General features: G+C 37.0%; 1 protein-coding gene across 4 annotated transcripts in view; it reads right to left on the bottom strand.

Moving 5' to 3' along the window:
- Positions 1-16,755, bottom strand: part of PODXL2 (podocalyxin like 2) — a 201,093-nt gene that overhangs the window by 121,323 nt on the left and 63,015 nt on the right. For all 4 annotated transcript variants that reach the window (XM_053720820.1, XM_053720818.1, XM_053720819.1 and 1 more), the window contains exon 2: positions 12,382-12,681. In XM_053720820.1, the coding sequence (XP_053576795.1) occupies positions 12,382-12,667 (286 nt within the window). In that variant the 5' untranslated portion in view covers positions 12,668-12,681. The remainder of the gene's footprint in view (positions 1-12,381; positions 12,682-16,755) is intronic.

The following is a 16,755-nucleotide window of genomic DNA, read 5'->3' as shown; positions in this document are numbered from 1 at the left end:
TCTGTATCACATCTCACTACATTATATATCTGTATCACATACCTGTACATTATATATCTGTATCACATACCTGTACATTATATATCTGTATCACATACATGTACATTATATATCTGTATCACATACCTGTACATTATATATCTGTATCACATACCTGTACATTATATCTCTGTATCACATACATGTACATTATATCTCTGTATCACATACATGTGCATTATATCTCTGTATCACATACATGTGCATTATATATCTGTTTCACATACCTGTACATTATACTGTATATCTGTTTCACATACCTGTACATTATATATCTGTATCACATACCTGTACATTATATATCTGTATCACATACCTGTACATTATATATTTGTATCACATACCTGTACATTATATATCTGTATCACATACCTGTACATTATATATCTGTATCACATACCTGTACATTATATATCTGTATCACATACATGTGCATTATATCTCTGTATCACACACATGTACATTATATATCTGTATCACACGCATGTACATTATATCTCTGTATCACATACATGTACATTATATATCTGTATCACACACATGTACATTATATATCTGTATCACACACATGTACATTATATCTCTGTATCACATACATGTACATTATATCACTGTATCACATACATGTACATTATATATCTGTATCACATACATGTACATTACAGGTGGCCCTCATTTTACAACGGTTCAATTTACAAAGTTTCAGAATAACAACCTTTTTTTCCAGTCATGTGACTGCTATTGAAAAGCATTGAGAAGCAGTTCATTTATTAAAATAGCCAGTAGGTGGAGCTGTCCGCTTGTGTTGCAGCAAAGCCAAGCAAGTTGAAATTAATCAGTTTAACCAGACCTGAGCTATCGAGCAGATTTCAAAGGAACAAGATCTTCCTATCTATAACTCAGTCCAGATTGGAATGCATAGAAAGAACTGTTTGCAGAAAAATGCAAGTGAAGTCTGTGTTGTGTGATTATTTTATTAGGTTTATAATGCTGTTTAGCAAATGTTTTTGTTCATTTAACTTAGTTTAATTATATATTCTGTGTTGTGTGATTATTTTATTAGGTTTATAATGCTATCTAGCATTTAAAGTCTTCATTGTAAAGCTTTTAAAATAATGTATTAGGTGTTACTTATGACAATTTTGAGAGGGGCCTGGAACCTATCTCCCTCACTTCCCATTGACTTACATTATAAACTGGGTTTCAATTTACAACGGTTTTGATTTATAACCATTCCTTCTGGAACCTAACCCCGACGTAAACTGAGGGCTACCTGTATATATCTGTATCACAAACATGTGCTTTATATATCTGTATCACAAGCATGTACATTATATATCTGTATCACATACCTGTACATTATATATCTGTATCACATACATGTACATTATATCTCTGTATCACATACATGTACATTATATCACTGTATCACATACATGTACATTATATTACTGTATCACATACATGTACATTATATATCTGTATCACATACATGTACAATATATATCTGTATCACATACATGTACATTATATCTCTGTATCACATACATGTACATTATAAATCTGTATCACATACATGTACATTATATCTCTGTATCACACACATGTACATTATATCACTGTGTCACATACATGTACATCATATCTCTGTATCACATACATGTACATTATATATCTGTATCACATACATGTACATTATATATCTGTATCACATACATGTACATTATATCTTTGTATCACACACATGTACATTATATCTCTGTATCACATACATGTACATTATATATCTGTATAACATACATGTACATTATATCTCTGTATCACACACATGTACATTATATCACTGTATCACATACATGTACATCATATCTCTGTATCACATACATGTACATTATATATCTGTATCACATACATGTACATTATATATCTGTATCACATACATGTACATTATATCTTTGTATCACACACATGTACATTATATCTCTGTATCACATACATGTACATTATATCTGTAATCTGTACATTATATCTATCACACATGTACATTATATCTCTGTATCACATACATGTACATTATATCTCTGTATCACACACATGTACATTATATCTCTGTATCACACACATGTACATTATATATCTGTATCACATACATGTACATTATATATCTGTATCACAAACATGTACTTTATGGCCTCTAGTTATCAAGCCGTCAACCTCAAATACACTGGAATTCCGCAGCGTATTTGTGGCGAGGCTGAGTCGCCATAGTTATCAAAGGCTAGAGACCGGCAAAAGTAGAATCTAGTGACATAAGCTACGATCCGCCGGTCTCAGTCCGACACAGATTGATTCTTACGTCACTCCAGATGTGCTGAACGCAAGTTCGGCACAATCTGACTACTTTTGCTAGTTATCAAATAACTAGCAGGTACGCTCGGCACTATTTCGGCCCAGCGTACCTGGTTTTCAATCCGCCGCCCTGGAGGCGGCGGATCCGATAGGAATCAATGGGAGTCTGACAGCAGCGAAAGCTAATGTTCGCTGCTGCCCGATATCCCATTGATTTATATGGGAGATGTCTGCACCTAAAACCCTAACATGTACCCCGAGTCTAAACACCCCTAATCTGCCCCCTACACCGCTGCCACCTATATAATAGTTATTAACCTCTAAACCGCCGCTCCCAGATCCCGCCGCTACCTACATTATACCTATTAACCCCTAATCTGCCGCCCCCTATACCGCCACCACCTAATAAAGTTATTAACCCCTATCCTGCGGATCCCGGACCCCGCCGCAATTAAATAAATTGTTTAACCCCTAAACCACCGCTCCCGGACCCCGCCGCAACTAAATTAAATGTTTAACCCCTAAACCGCCGCTTCCGGACCCCGCCGCCACCTATATTAAACTTATTAACCCCTAAACCTAAGTCTAACAATAACACTAATACCCTCCTAACTTAAATATTATTTAAATAAATCTAAATACATATTACAATTATTAACTAAAGTATTCCTATTTAAAACTAAATACTTACCTGTAAAATAAACCCTAAGATAGCTACAATATAACTAATAATTATATTGTAGCTATTTTAGGATTTATTTTTATTTTACAGGCAACTTTGTATTTATTTTAACTAGGTACAATAGCTATTAAATAGTTTAACAGCTATTTAATAGCTACCTAGTTAAAATAATTACAAAATTACTTGTAAAATAAAACCTAACCTAAGTTACAAATACACCTAACACTACACTATCATTAAATTAATTTAAAAAATGAACTACAATTACCTAAAATTAAATGCAATTAATCGGAATTCGAGGGACGCCATCTTGCATGACGTCATTTAAAGGACCAGGCATTCGGTGTTAGGACGTCGTTGGAAGAAGATGGCTCCGCGTCGGCTGGATTAAAGATGGCTCCCGCTACGGATGATTGAAGATAGAAGACGCCGCTTGGATGAAGACTTCGGCCGGATGGAGGACCTCTTCTGCCCTGCTTGGATGAAGAATTCGGCCCGGCTGGGTGAACACGGCTCAAGGTAGGGTGATCTTCAGGAGGTTAGTGTTAGGTTTTTTTAAGGGGGGGTTAAGTGGGTTTTAGAGTAGTGGTGTGTGGGTTGTAATGTTGGAGAGAGTTGTATTTCTTTTTTTTTTTTACAGGTAAAAGAGCTGATTACTTTGGGGCAATGCCCCGCAAAAAGCCCTTTTAGGGGCTGGTAAAAGAGCTGATTACTTTGTAATTTAGTATAGGGTAGGGCATTTTATTATTTTGGGGGGGCTTTTTTATTTTATTAGGGGGCTTAGATTAGGTGTAATTAGTTTAAACTTCTTGTAATTTTTTTTTATTTTCTGTAATTTAGTGTTTGTTTTTTTTGTAATATAGTTTAGTTTATTTAACTGTATTTCATTTTAATTTATTGTAGTTAATTTTTTAAATTAATTTAATGATAGTGTAGTGTTAGGTGTATTTGTAACTTAGGTTAGGTTTTATTTTACAGGTAATTTTGTAGTTATTTTAACTAGGTAGCTATTAAATAGTTAATAACTATTTAATTTAATAGCTATTGTACCTAGTCAAAATAAATACAAAGTTGCCTGTAAAATAAAAATAAATCCTAAAATAGCTACAATATAATTATTAGTTATATTGTAGCTATTTTAGGGTTTATTTTACAGGTAAGTATTTAGTTTTAAATGGGAATAATTTAGTTAATAATTGTAATATGTATTTAGATTTATTTAAATAATATTTAAGTTAGGGGGGTGTTAGTGTTAGACTTAGGTTTAGGGGTTAATAAGTTTAATATAGGTGGCGGCGGGGTCCGGGAGCGGCGGTTTAGGGGTTAAACATTTAATTTAGTTGCGGCGGGGTCCGGGAGCGGTGGTTTAGGGGTTAAACAATTTATTTAGTTGCGGCGTGGTCCGGGATCCGCAGGATAGGGGTTAATAACTTTAATATAGGTGGGCAGATTAGGGGTTAATAGGTATAATGTAGGTGGCGGCGGGGTCCGGGAGCGGTGATTTAGGGGTTAATATATTTATTATAGTTGCGGCGGGGTCCGGGAGCGGCGGTTTAGGGGTTAAAATCTTTATTTAGTTGCGGAGGGGTCCGGGGGGGGGCGGTATAGGGGGTAAAACAGTACAGTATAGTGTGGGTGCTTAGTAACAGGGGTATCAATAAAGCTGGGAAAAAGCCGAAGAGCAGCGAGATCGATGACTGATAAATAACACAGTCCGCTGCTCATCGCTCCGTACTTGGTGCGCTGCTTTTTGACAGCTTTATTGATAAATTTGGCGAGCGTATTCAGGTCTGCGGCAGGCGAACTTAGGCGGGCATATTGGGGCCGGCGAAGGCAGGTAAGTACAGAGCTTCATAACTAGAGGCCTATATATCTGTATCACATACCTGTACATTATATCTCTGTATCACATACATGTACATTATATCACTGTATCACATACATGTACATTATATCTCTGTATCACATACATGTACATTATATCTCTGTATCACATACATGTACATTATATATCTGTATCACATACATGTACATTATATATCTGTATCACATACATGTACATATCTCGGTATCACATACATGTACATTATATCTCTGTATCACATACATGTACATTATATATCTGTATCACATACATGTACATTATATATCTGTATCACATACATGTACATATCTCTGTATCACATACATGTACATTATATGTCTGTAGCATACACTTGCACATCATATCTCTGTATCATACACATGTACATTATATATCTGTATCACATACATGTACATTATATCTCTGTATCACATACATGTACATTATATGTCTGTATCACATACATGTACATTATATGTCTGTATCACATACATGTACATTATATATCTGTATCACATACATGTACATATCTCTGTATCACATACATGTACATTATATGTCTGTAGCATACACATGCACATCATATCTCTGTATCATACACATGTACATTATATATCTGTATCACATACATGTACATTATATTACTGTATCACATACATGTACATTATATCACTGTATCACATGCATGTACATTATATGTCTGTATCACATACATGTACATTATATTACTGTATCACATACATGTACATTATATCACTGTATCACATGCATGTACATTATATCTAGTACCACTCTCACTGAGTGTATTGTTTATCTGCAACACTAGGCTATGTAAATATAGCTGGGTCGACAGTTTCCCTGTTTTGTGTTACAGTGCCCCTTATACCAACCACGCTGGGCACACAGTTTGTCTCTACCAAGCATTACCACACTCACAGAGCACATAGTTTGTCTGTGTGCTCTACAGAAAAGAGCTTTATCATCTGAGACCCAAGAGTGGTATAATTTATTTGAAATGAACTTATATAACCTTAGGAGGTCCAGTAGTGGCCTTGTGTGTCACCCACAAGGGTAATAGGTTGATTGGCATACTGCTTATATATTTTGGAATTTCTTTCTTGAAGTGTATATTGTAAATTGAACATTTGCTTTATGTGATGCATGCATCACACTGTCTGTACTGTATTTATTTATACTGTTTGTATATCTTGAAATGAACCTGAAATAAAAAAATATTTTTTAAAAAAAGCATTATATTAAAATGTCCTAAGACTTTGTGGATTTTAACGTTTTTCCCATTGCTCCTGTCCACCATCAAACTATGTTACAAATCACCTTGGGTCACATTCTTACAGGACACGCTCCTACGCTCTCATTTTACTGCAGATCACAGGAGGCTGCCAGACTCACTGTATGTAATTAAAATTTAAATGCCCCAGTTCTACTCTCACTGAATAATTCAGTGCGGTGACTGCTGACAGACAGCAGAGGCTGCGAGCTGTATATACAAGATGTCTGGCTGGTGGACCAATCCTAGCTTGTCTTATAAAGCTTTATTAATTCCACAGACTTGCATTTTAGCCAATCAGTGCTGACTCCTAAGTAACTCCGCGGGCGTGAACACTATCGGCTAGATTACGAGTCTTGCGTTAGGCTTAAAAAGCAGAGTTGGCCGGTCCCAACGCTGCTTTTTAACGCCCGCTGGTATTACGAGTCTTGCAGGTGTACCGCTCACTTTTTTGGCCAGACTTGGAAATACCGCAAATCCACTTACGTAAATTGCGTATACTATTTTTTTAAAGAAACTTGCATAGCACCGGTATTACGAGTCTGCCAAAAAGTGAGCGGTAGACCCTCTCCTGTCAAGACTGGTACCGCATTTTAAAGTCAGTAGTTAAGAGTTTTACACTACAATGCCGTAGCATAAAACTCGTACCTAAAGTGCTAAATAGTACACTAACACCCATAATATACCTATTAACCCCTAAACCGAGCCCCCCTCACAAACATCGCAAACACTAAAAGAAATTTTTTAACCCCTAATCTGCCGAACCGGACATCGCCGCCACTAAAATAAACATATTAACCCCTAAACCGCCGCACTCCCACCTTGCAAACATTAGTTAAATATTATTAACCCCTAATCTGCCGTCCCTAACATCGCCGGCACCTACCGACATTTATTAACCCCTAATCTGCCGTCCCCAACGTCGCCACCACTATACTAAAGTTATTAACCCCTAAATCTAAGTCTAACCCTAACACCCCCTAACTTAAATATAATTTAAATAAATCTAAATAAAATTACTATAATTAACTAAATTATTCCTATTTAAAACTAAATACTTACCTGTAAAATAAACCCTAATCTAGCTACAATATAACTAATAGTTACATTGTAGCTAGCTTAGGGTTTATTTTTATTTTACAGGCAAGTTTGTATTTATTTTAACTAGATAGAATAGTTACTAAATAGTTATTAACTATTTCCTGGCTAATGTATGACGGACTTGGCTTGTGTAAAATCCCCTTCCTGTTTAACGGAAGAGGAAGAGGGGACTCCCTTGAAATTTCGAAAGGAACGAAAATTACTCTGTCTACCCTTCTGCTTAGACGTTTTATCCTGAGGTAGGAGGTGACCCTTGCCTCCCGTAATGTCAGAAACGATCTTTTTCAAGTCCGGCCCGAATAGGGTCTGTCCCTTGAAAGGAATAGCCAAAAGCATAGATTTAGAGGACACATCCGCAGACCAAGATTTTAATCATAAGGCTCTGCTCGCTAAAATGGAAAAACCTGCAGTCTTAGCCGCCAATTTGGCGATCTTGAAGGCGGCATCTGTAACAAAAGAATTAGCCTTTATTCTATCCATTATTTCCTCTAAAGAAGTCTAAGTCTTAAGGGACTCTTCTAAGGCGTCAAACCAAAAGGCAGCCGCAGTTGTGACTGGTACAATGCAGGCCGTCAGTTGTAATAGAAACCCTTGATGAATAAATAGCTTTTTTAGAAGATTCGAGGGTGAGCAACTAGCGCCTGGATTAGTTTACCTGCTACTCTATAAACAGACCCCCTAATAGGTCCTAAAGGAAATCTAGTGCAAATGGTTTGTATAGGAGCGCCACAGGCTAAGGTAAACAACAGGTTAATATACCAACAACACCACTAGTATCCTAAAGGTGTATTTAAATATTTCTCCACCAACAAGGTATATTACTCTCAATGTTTATATACATAAAATCATTATTACATAAAAACTATTAAAAAAGTCTATTAACATCAGACATCAAGACCTAAGCAGATATCTATTAATTGATAAAAAATACTAATGGTGGGTAATCCTCTCGTGTTCCGAAGGAGTTAACCAATATACCATATTACATAATACATATGAATCATGTTACATAATGCATATGAATCGGGCACTAATGTGATAACCCAATAGTGAGAGTAAAATAAAAATAAAATAATAATAATTAGTGTCAAAATGGGGGTAAAAAAATGCAAAACAAAAACTGCAATCCTTTGTGTTAAAAGTAAAAAAATCCACAAACCTCTGAAAATATTACGTTAAACAGTGAAAAAAATTATGAAAAAATGATGAAATAACGTGAAAAATTGACGTGAAAAAAAAGGGTGTGTGAAGATCAAATACCGGTATGATCAAAAAAGGTTAAAAATAAGCAATTGTTATAAACAGTTTTGTGTTGTAAATAATTAACACAAGTGTGGATTAAACCACAGTGATTTAAATAATAAACCCTTATTCCTAAGGTACAGGTTGCAATAAAACTCTACTAACAAATAAATCTAAACATCCAAATAATAATGAGCAATTCAATTAAACAAAAAATTGAACAAATAAGCAAATAATAGAACAATGTCCCCAAAGTGAGTCCAATAAAGTCCAAAATCCTGAATCAATGAAACAATCCTATATTGGTGATGATCCGGTGTCCTGGTTTATAATGAAAATGATATCCTAAGGGATAAACAAGAGAATACACTCACAAAAGGCCTATGGGATAAGATCTATAGGTAGTAGGCTTACCCAAATTGCTGTGGTCCTGATAGTATATGAGCCTTATAAATCCTTCCTGGATCGTCTACGCGTTTCGGCCCTTGAATAGGGCCTTTTATTTTTATTTTACTCTCACTATTGGGTTATCACATTAGTGCCTGATTCATATGCATTATGTAACATGATTCATATGTTTTATGTAATATGGTATACGTATTGGTTAACTCCTTCGGAACACGAGAGGATTACCCACCATTAGTATTTTTTATCAATTAATAGATATCTGCTTAGGTGACTTTTATCTTTATCCTTATAATTTTTATTATATTAATCATACTCTAAGTCTTGATGTCTGATGTTAATAGACTTTTTTAATAGTTTTTATGTAATAATGATTTTATGTATATGTAAATAAACATTGAGAGTAATATACCTTGTTGGTGGAGAAATATTTAAATACACCTTTAGGATACTAGTGGTGTTGTTGGTATATTAACCTGTTGTTTACCTTAGCCTGTGGCGCTCTTATACAAATCATTTGCACTAGCTTTTTTAGAAGACCCTCCAACTTTTTATCCATAGGGTCTTTGAAAGCACAACTGTCCTCAATAGGGATAATCGTACGCTTAGCCAGGGTAGATATAGCTCCTTCCACCTTAGGGACCGTTTGCCAAGAATACCAAACAGTGTCAGCTATAGGGTACATTTTCTTAAAGGAAGGGGAAGGTGAAAACGGAATACCCGGTCTTTCCCATTCCCGTGTAATAATTTCCGAAATTCTCTTAGGAACTGGAAAAACATCAGAATAAGAATGGACCTCTAAGTATTTGTCCATCTTACACAATTTCTCTGGTGGCACCACAATAGAGTCACAGTCGTCCAGAATCAGCAAAACCTTCCGCAACAACAGACGGATGTGTTCAAGCTTAAATCTAAAGGACATCACGTCCGAATCTGCCTGGGGCAATGTACTACCTGAGTCAGACAATTCCCCTTCAGATAGATTCTCCCTACCTCCCACTTCAGAGCCCTGGGAGTGTATGTCGGAGATCGCCATCAGAGAGTCAGAAGTCGCCTGGACCACCTGTTCCTCTCTTCTACCACGTTTGCCCTGCAACACTGGTAACTTAGACAAAACTTCTGTAAGAGTGGATGACATAATTGCCGCCATATCCTGTAGGGTAAATGAGGCGGACGCAGTTGATGGCGCCTGAGCGAGTGTTAAAGGCTGTGACGCTTGGGGAGAAATTTGCGGCATACCCTGAGTCTCATCAAGCTGAGAAGCATCCTTAGATATGTTATCTTTAAAGAAAATCTGGTCTTTAAACTGTAAAGCCCTCTCAGTACATGAGGGACAAAATGTAAGAGGGGGTTCCACATTGGCAGATAAAAACACATAGAACAAGTATGTTCCAGTAGGTCAGCCATGCTAAAAAGAAAAACAAAGTGCAATATAGGTCGTGTACAGCTATTGAAATAACAACAACAAAAATGTGCTGTGCCTTTAAATTGTAAAACGATATAAGTTTTACTGCAAGTGTTCAACAATTAGAATAGGAAGTTGATATAACAGAGCCTATTCACATTCGCTAGGTTACAATAGCCCTTATTATTGCTATGACTAAAAATAACCCCTGCACAAAGCCACAGCTCTGCTGTGGCGCCTACCTTACTCTCAACCAACAAGGAGGCCCTCCGAGAAATGCTGCCTAAGTCTGCTTGCGATCTTGATCAACTAAGGCCAAGTGGACATAGGAAACACTGGAGCTTCAAATACAACTGCTGCCTAAGACCTCCATGACTGTCGGAAGCCGGAAAAACAAATGCGCGACTAAGCGCGCAAACTTAAGCCCATAGAAACAACCGCGTGGGAATATTAATATCGGGTAGACCCGACTGTAATAACCAATGTGTCCCCTCAAAAAACTGTGCCAAAATGAATAATGCAGCCACGGAGTAATAACTCCCCAAACAGACCCCAGTGTCAGCCTTCAGATAAAAAGTTCAAGAAAGAAAAGTGGAAATAGCACTACACCAATATTGGGAACGGGGTGCTCTGTCTGGTTTAATGAGTATATATACCTTATGAGCTAGAGTGCTGGTGCACAAAGTCAATTTGCAGGTATAGTCTAAATCACTAGAGGGATTGAGACCAAAAAGGTGCACTTGTATAGCACTTCTAATGTCCCTAATTGTTAAAGTTACAGACTGTGTGGATTAGACCAAAAGGGTCAAATTAAAATTAAAACATAACTTTTATTACTCCAAAAATTTAATAAAATCACTGTGTGAGTGTGTGCAATTTAAAAACACATAGAAACTCGAATAAAGGATTCTTCTGGTTTGTCAAAATACCTTGTTAAGTATGGCTATGCAAAGTAAATGAACATCCACATGTATAGTGTGGATAATATGGGTATTTGTTACTGATAGTCAAGTTGGAAATGAGCGGATTATACACTTACCCTTATATTTGTGTATTATCTATTGGTGTATCTAATCACAAAGGAACATGATTAGATACACTAATAGATAATACACAAATATAAGGGTAAGAGTATAATCCGCAGTGTTGATCACAATGTGTACCTGTCCCACACGAAGAAGAGGTCTCTTGTCATCACCTCCTGTAGTTCTGTGGGTACAAACAGGGCCTTATGTAATATCTGATAAGACCATCAGCAGGGCAGCACCAGCATGGGGAGTGAACAGAGAATGTAGAATCTCCTCAGTTCCCATTATTGAAACACCTGATGCTCTCCCCTGAGAAAAATAGTACTCACTGGCACCATTTAAAAAACAATAAAATCTTGATTGAAGAATCTAAACTAACACCTCACTTTACCTCTTCCTACACTAACACAGGCAAAGAGAATGACTGGAGTGGGAGGGAAGGGAGGAGTTATATATACAGCTCTGCTGTGGTGCTCTTTGCCTCCTCCTGCTGACCATTAGGCGATATCCCATAAGTAAGGATGAAATCCGTGGACTTGTCATATATTGTAAAAGAAATTACACTCTCAGTGGGGTGCAGGATAGTTAAGTAATACAATGATAATGTTCCATTGTTCTCTCTATGTATTGAACTTTAGTTTTCCAGACAAATATAAGATAAGGAAGCAAGCGTGTGTACACAAAGTGGTAACATAATAAGATATGATATTGCCTGAAGCTCAACCCATTGTAATAGGCTGTGGTTTAAAAGCACAAAACCAGCTACTTCATGTACACAAATAAATACCTGAAAATGCAATTTCTAATACATTTTATACTCTGCAGCTGGTATAACAAGTCATTGAAAATACATTAATATAAAAACAATTTTACAGTGTACTGTCCCTTTAAGCTTTCCAGGACAATTGTAAGCATATATAATTCCAAATATGACTTTCACTTTAAGGATCATCCAATCCCAAAGGTTGCCCATCCTACCTGTGTGTGTCCAGCTGGTGTTCTCCTTGCTCACATTCATCCTCTTTCCTTCCTCTTCCCAGAAGTACTGTGGGGATTGGAGTATGGTGGACTCTTCAGTCTCTTGGCTGGAGAAACCAGAGCCATGAGATTCATGGAAAAGTCCCTGGAGAATATCTGGCTCTTGGTATCCCTCACCCCCATGCTCTGCAGAGTCCAGTGTTTCTAGGTGGGATAAGGAGGACACATCCAACAGGGAGGTGGAGGAGAGACCTTCAGAGTGAAGTTCCTCACCGGTAGCACGCATGAGGCACAGAGACCCTATAATGAGACAGTAATAAGACATAAGGTGCTGTCCTTAAAGGGACAGTCAAGGCCCAAAAAAACTTTTATTTTTCAAATAGGGCATGTAATTTTAAACAACTTTCCAATTTACTTTTATCACCAATTTTGCTTTGTTCTCTTGGTATTCTAGTTGAGAGCAAACCTAGAAAGGCTCATATGATAATTTCTAAGCCCTTGAAGGCCGCCTCTAATCACATGCTTTTGTATTTGCTTTTCACAGCAGGGGAGAGTAGTTCAGGTAAACCATATAGATAGCATTGTGATCACGCCCGTGAGTTGTGGCAGACACTGCACTAATTGGCTAAACTGCAAGTCAATAGATAATAACTAAAAGTCATGTGATTAGGGGCGGTCAGAAGATGCTTAGATACAAGATAGTCACAGCAGTAAAAAGTGTATTAATATAACAGTGTTGGTTATGCAAAACTGGGGAATGGGTAATAAAGGGATTATCTATCTTTTTAAACAACAAAAATTCTGGTGTTGACTGTCCCTTTAAATACAAGCGACAAAAGGAGGCAAGGGACAGACATAAATACAGCCATTTGCGTTAACAGACATATGACCATAACATGATGGTTGAGTGTTATGTTAACCAGACATTAAGCTTTGTATATATGCTAAAAATATATATCTGCATTTAACAGCTGTGTTCACAGTATATTTACTTTTTTTTTTTTATTTATTAAAAGAAAAAAACTCCCTAACATGAAAGAACAATTCAAACATCCAGTCGTTTTCCTTGCTGCATGTTCCAGGTTTAAAGATGTATCCAACACCTTAGAGAGTCAGCAAATGAGAGGACCCAACCTGTTCCTACAGCAGTAGATAGGTACTTCCTGTTTGTGAGTGATAAGTTTGCTGGTAACTGAGAGGCACCAGCCTGTTCATACAGCAGTAGATAGGCACTTCCTGTTTGTGAGTGGTCAGTTTGCTGATAACTGAGAGTTACTAGGCTGTTCCTACAGCACCAGACAGGCGCTTCCAATTTGTGAGTGGTCAGTTTGCTGGTAACTGAGAGGTACCAGCTTGTTCCTACAGCAGCAGACAGGCGCTTCCTGTTTGTGAGTGGTCAGTTTGCTGGTAACTGAGAGGTACCAGCCTGTTCCTACAGCAGCAGATAGGCGCTTCCTGTTTGTGAGTGGTCAATTTGCTGGTAACTGAGAGGTACCAGCTTGTTCCTACAGCAGCAGATAGGTGCTTCCTGTTTGTGAGTGGTCAGTTTGCTGGTAACTGAGAGGTACCAGCCTGTTCCTACAGCAGCAGATAAGCGCTTCCTGTTTGCGACTGGTCAGTTTGCTGGTAACTGAGAGGTACCAGCCTGTTCCTACAGTAGCTGATAGGCACTTCCTGTTTGTAACTGGTCAGTTTGCTGGTAACTAAGAGATACCAGCCTGTTCCTAGAGTAGCAAATAGGAACTTCCTGTTTGTGAGTGGTCAGTTTGTTGATAACTGTGAGATACTAGCCTGTTCCTACAGCAGCAGACAGGCACTTCCTGTTTGTGAGTGGTCAGTTTGCTGGTAACTGAGAGGTACCGGCCTGTTCCTACAGCAGCAGATAGGCACTTCCCGTTTGTGACTGGTCAGTTTGCTGGTAACTGAGGAGGTACCAGCCTGTTCCAACAGTAGCAGATAGGTGCTTCCTATTTGTGAGTGGTCAGTTTGCCGATAACTGTGAGGTACCAGCCTGTTCCTACAGCAGCAGACAGGCGCTTCCTGTTTGTGAGTGGTCAGTTTGCTGGTAACTGAGACCGTAGGTACCAGCCTGTTCCTACAGTAGCTGATAGGCGCTTCCTGTTTGTAACTGGTCAGTTTGCTGGTAACTGAGAGGACCCAGCCTGTTCCTACAGCACCAGATAGGCGCTTCCTGTTTGTGAGTATAAAGGTGAAGATACCTATTGTGTACCTGTGTTTTGTTGTTGTTGTTTCACCGTGAGGCGGCTTTTTTTTTTCCGCCTTTGGCTTTAGTGATCAACTCCTGTAGTGAACCCATCTGGTTTTAGAAAGAGCTGCCTTCTTTTGACATTGGCTGGAAATCATACTTGTCATTTCTGACATTCTGGTTTTGTATAGGGCCTTCTTTTTATAAATACATTTTTGGAGGTATTTGTTTGTATGTTTATGTACTGCAAAACAATTAGAATTGGTTTTAAATATCAGAGTCTGAGAAACCTGTCATCATCAGACATAAGAACTGATGCAGGGTTATATTTCTGGATCCTGAAATATGACTTCCAGCCTCTCTAGGGCTGTGGAAAAACACATTATAAGAAAAACAAAATAAATAATGGATGTCTGCAATAATGTTTATTAATTTTTAAAATATTTTATATTTAATAAGATGTTTTGTGCAACTTTTTTTTCTTGCATAACAGTTACCCAGAGTGTTAAAGTTGCGCTAATCTGATGTGTTTTAAGTTCGATTGCACTCAAACAAATGTGTTTACTTTCAATTCGTAAATACGCGTGCTGTTTTCAACGTGCGAAGAGCCGCAAAATACCTCTTATCGCTTGTGCGCTCCACTTTTAATATAGCCCTTAATGGGCGCACCACCCGGCTGATTTTAAAATGTTAGTGAAAAATAAGCTAAAATTGTCTAATATTTATATATATATATATATATATATATATATATATATATATATATCGATTTTCAATGTTTATTTTATATATATATATATATATATATATATATACACATTAATTATCATTCAGTGTTAATTTATGCAACTAATTTGTGCTTTGGATAGCAGAAAATTTAATAATACTATAATTAGAGAGTATTACTCTGCCTGCACCCAGCTACTTTAGAATGCTATCCGACTGGCAACATTTTCGATAGAGAACACTGCATATACTGGCAGTTAATGTTAACATCATAAAAATTCTACTTTTATACGCTCAATAATCACAGAAAATAGCAATCTGTTTATTTTGTGTGTTATTACTGCAAAAGATAGATACTCTATCCCAAAACAGAGCGCAGCATGTTTTCTTTGGGGGAGATGGTTTTCACCCCCACTCCTTACTGGCTGATGGTAGAGAGCATGTTAGTGTCACGTACAATCATCTGTAAATTAAATGATCCTCAGTGGCCTGTTTAATCTGAATGCTGTGTAAATCACTGCAGATTGTAATCTCATTAAAGAAAACAGACACAATCAACAAACACTGGGGTCTGTTCCAATCTGTTATGGGAAGTTCTCAAAACAGGTTTTCAAAGATTTCTTCTGAATTCAAAGTGACTTATATTCCTTAGAGATGTTTTATGGTTTCTCCTGATTTTGCACAGCTAAAAGCTTTTAGGTACTTTACGTTGAGGCCCCTCGTTAACAGTATTCCAATCCATCAGAAAACAATTTTGCCACATGATTTTGTATTTATTGCAATCAGTAGGGTAGGGTTGCCCTTTTGAAAACGCCTTTTGGTCTTTTTTTTGTGTGACATATCTTGTTTTTTTAATGTTTATAATTCTCTGTGTGATCTGTTCACATTTTAATAGACTTAATCATGCCTTAGTTTAATAAATATTTAAAATAATGATCTAACCACCCTTTTAATCAATAAATATGACACAATATGATCTACAAAAATGTTTAATCTTATCGGCAGTTATGTGACTGGATGTTAACAATAATTTAAAGGGATATGAACATTTATTTTAGGATTCAGACACAACAAACCATTTTAAAAAAAGTTTGCAATTTACTTCTACTATCAAATTTGCTTCGTTCATATGATATTCTGTGTTGAAGAGATACCTACGTATCTGGAACACTATATAGCAGGAAATAGTGCTCTTGCAAATGGATAACATTCTTGCAAAACTGCTGCCATATAGTGTGCAGAAATGAGCCGGCTCCTGAGCTTACGGCCCTGCTTTTTAACAAAAGGTACCAAGAGATCGAAAAAAAAATAATAGGAGTAAATTAGAAAGTTGTTTAAAATTACTGCTCTGAGTCATGAAAGAAAAAAAAAGTTCACACAAACTGCTATGAACGAGTTAAATGCACGTCATGAATTGATATTAAAGAAAAAACTGCATTCAG

This window comes from Bombina bombina, chromosome 7 (genome assembly GCF_027579735.1).
Source record: "Bombina bombina isolate aBomBom1 chromosome 7, aBomBom1.pri, whole genome shotgun sequence".
Classification (NCBI taxonomy): domain Eukaryota; kingdom Metazoa; phylum Chordata; class Amphibia; order Anura; family Bombinatoridae; genus Bombina; species Bombina bombina.
This window is presented reverse-complemented; position numbering and strand designations above follow the sequence as displayed.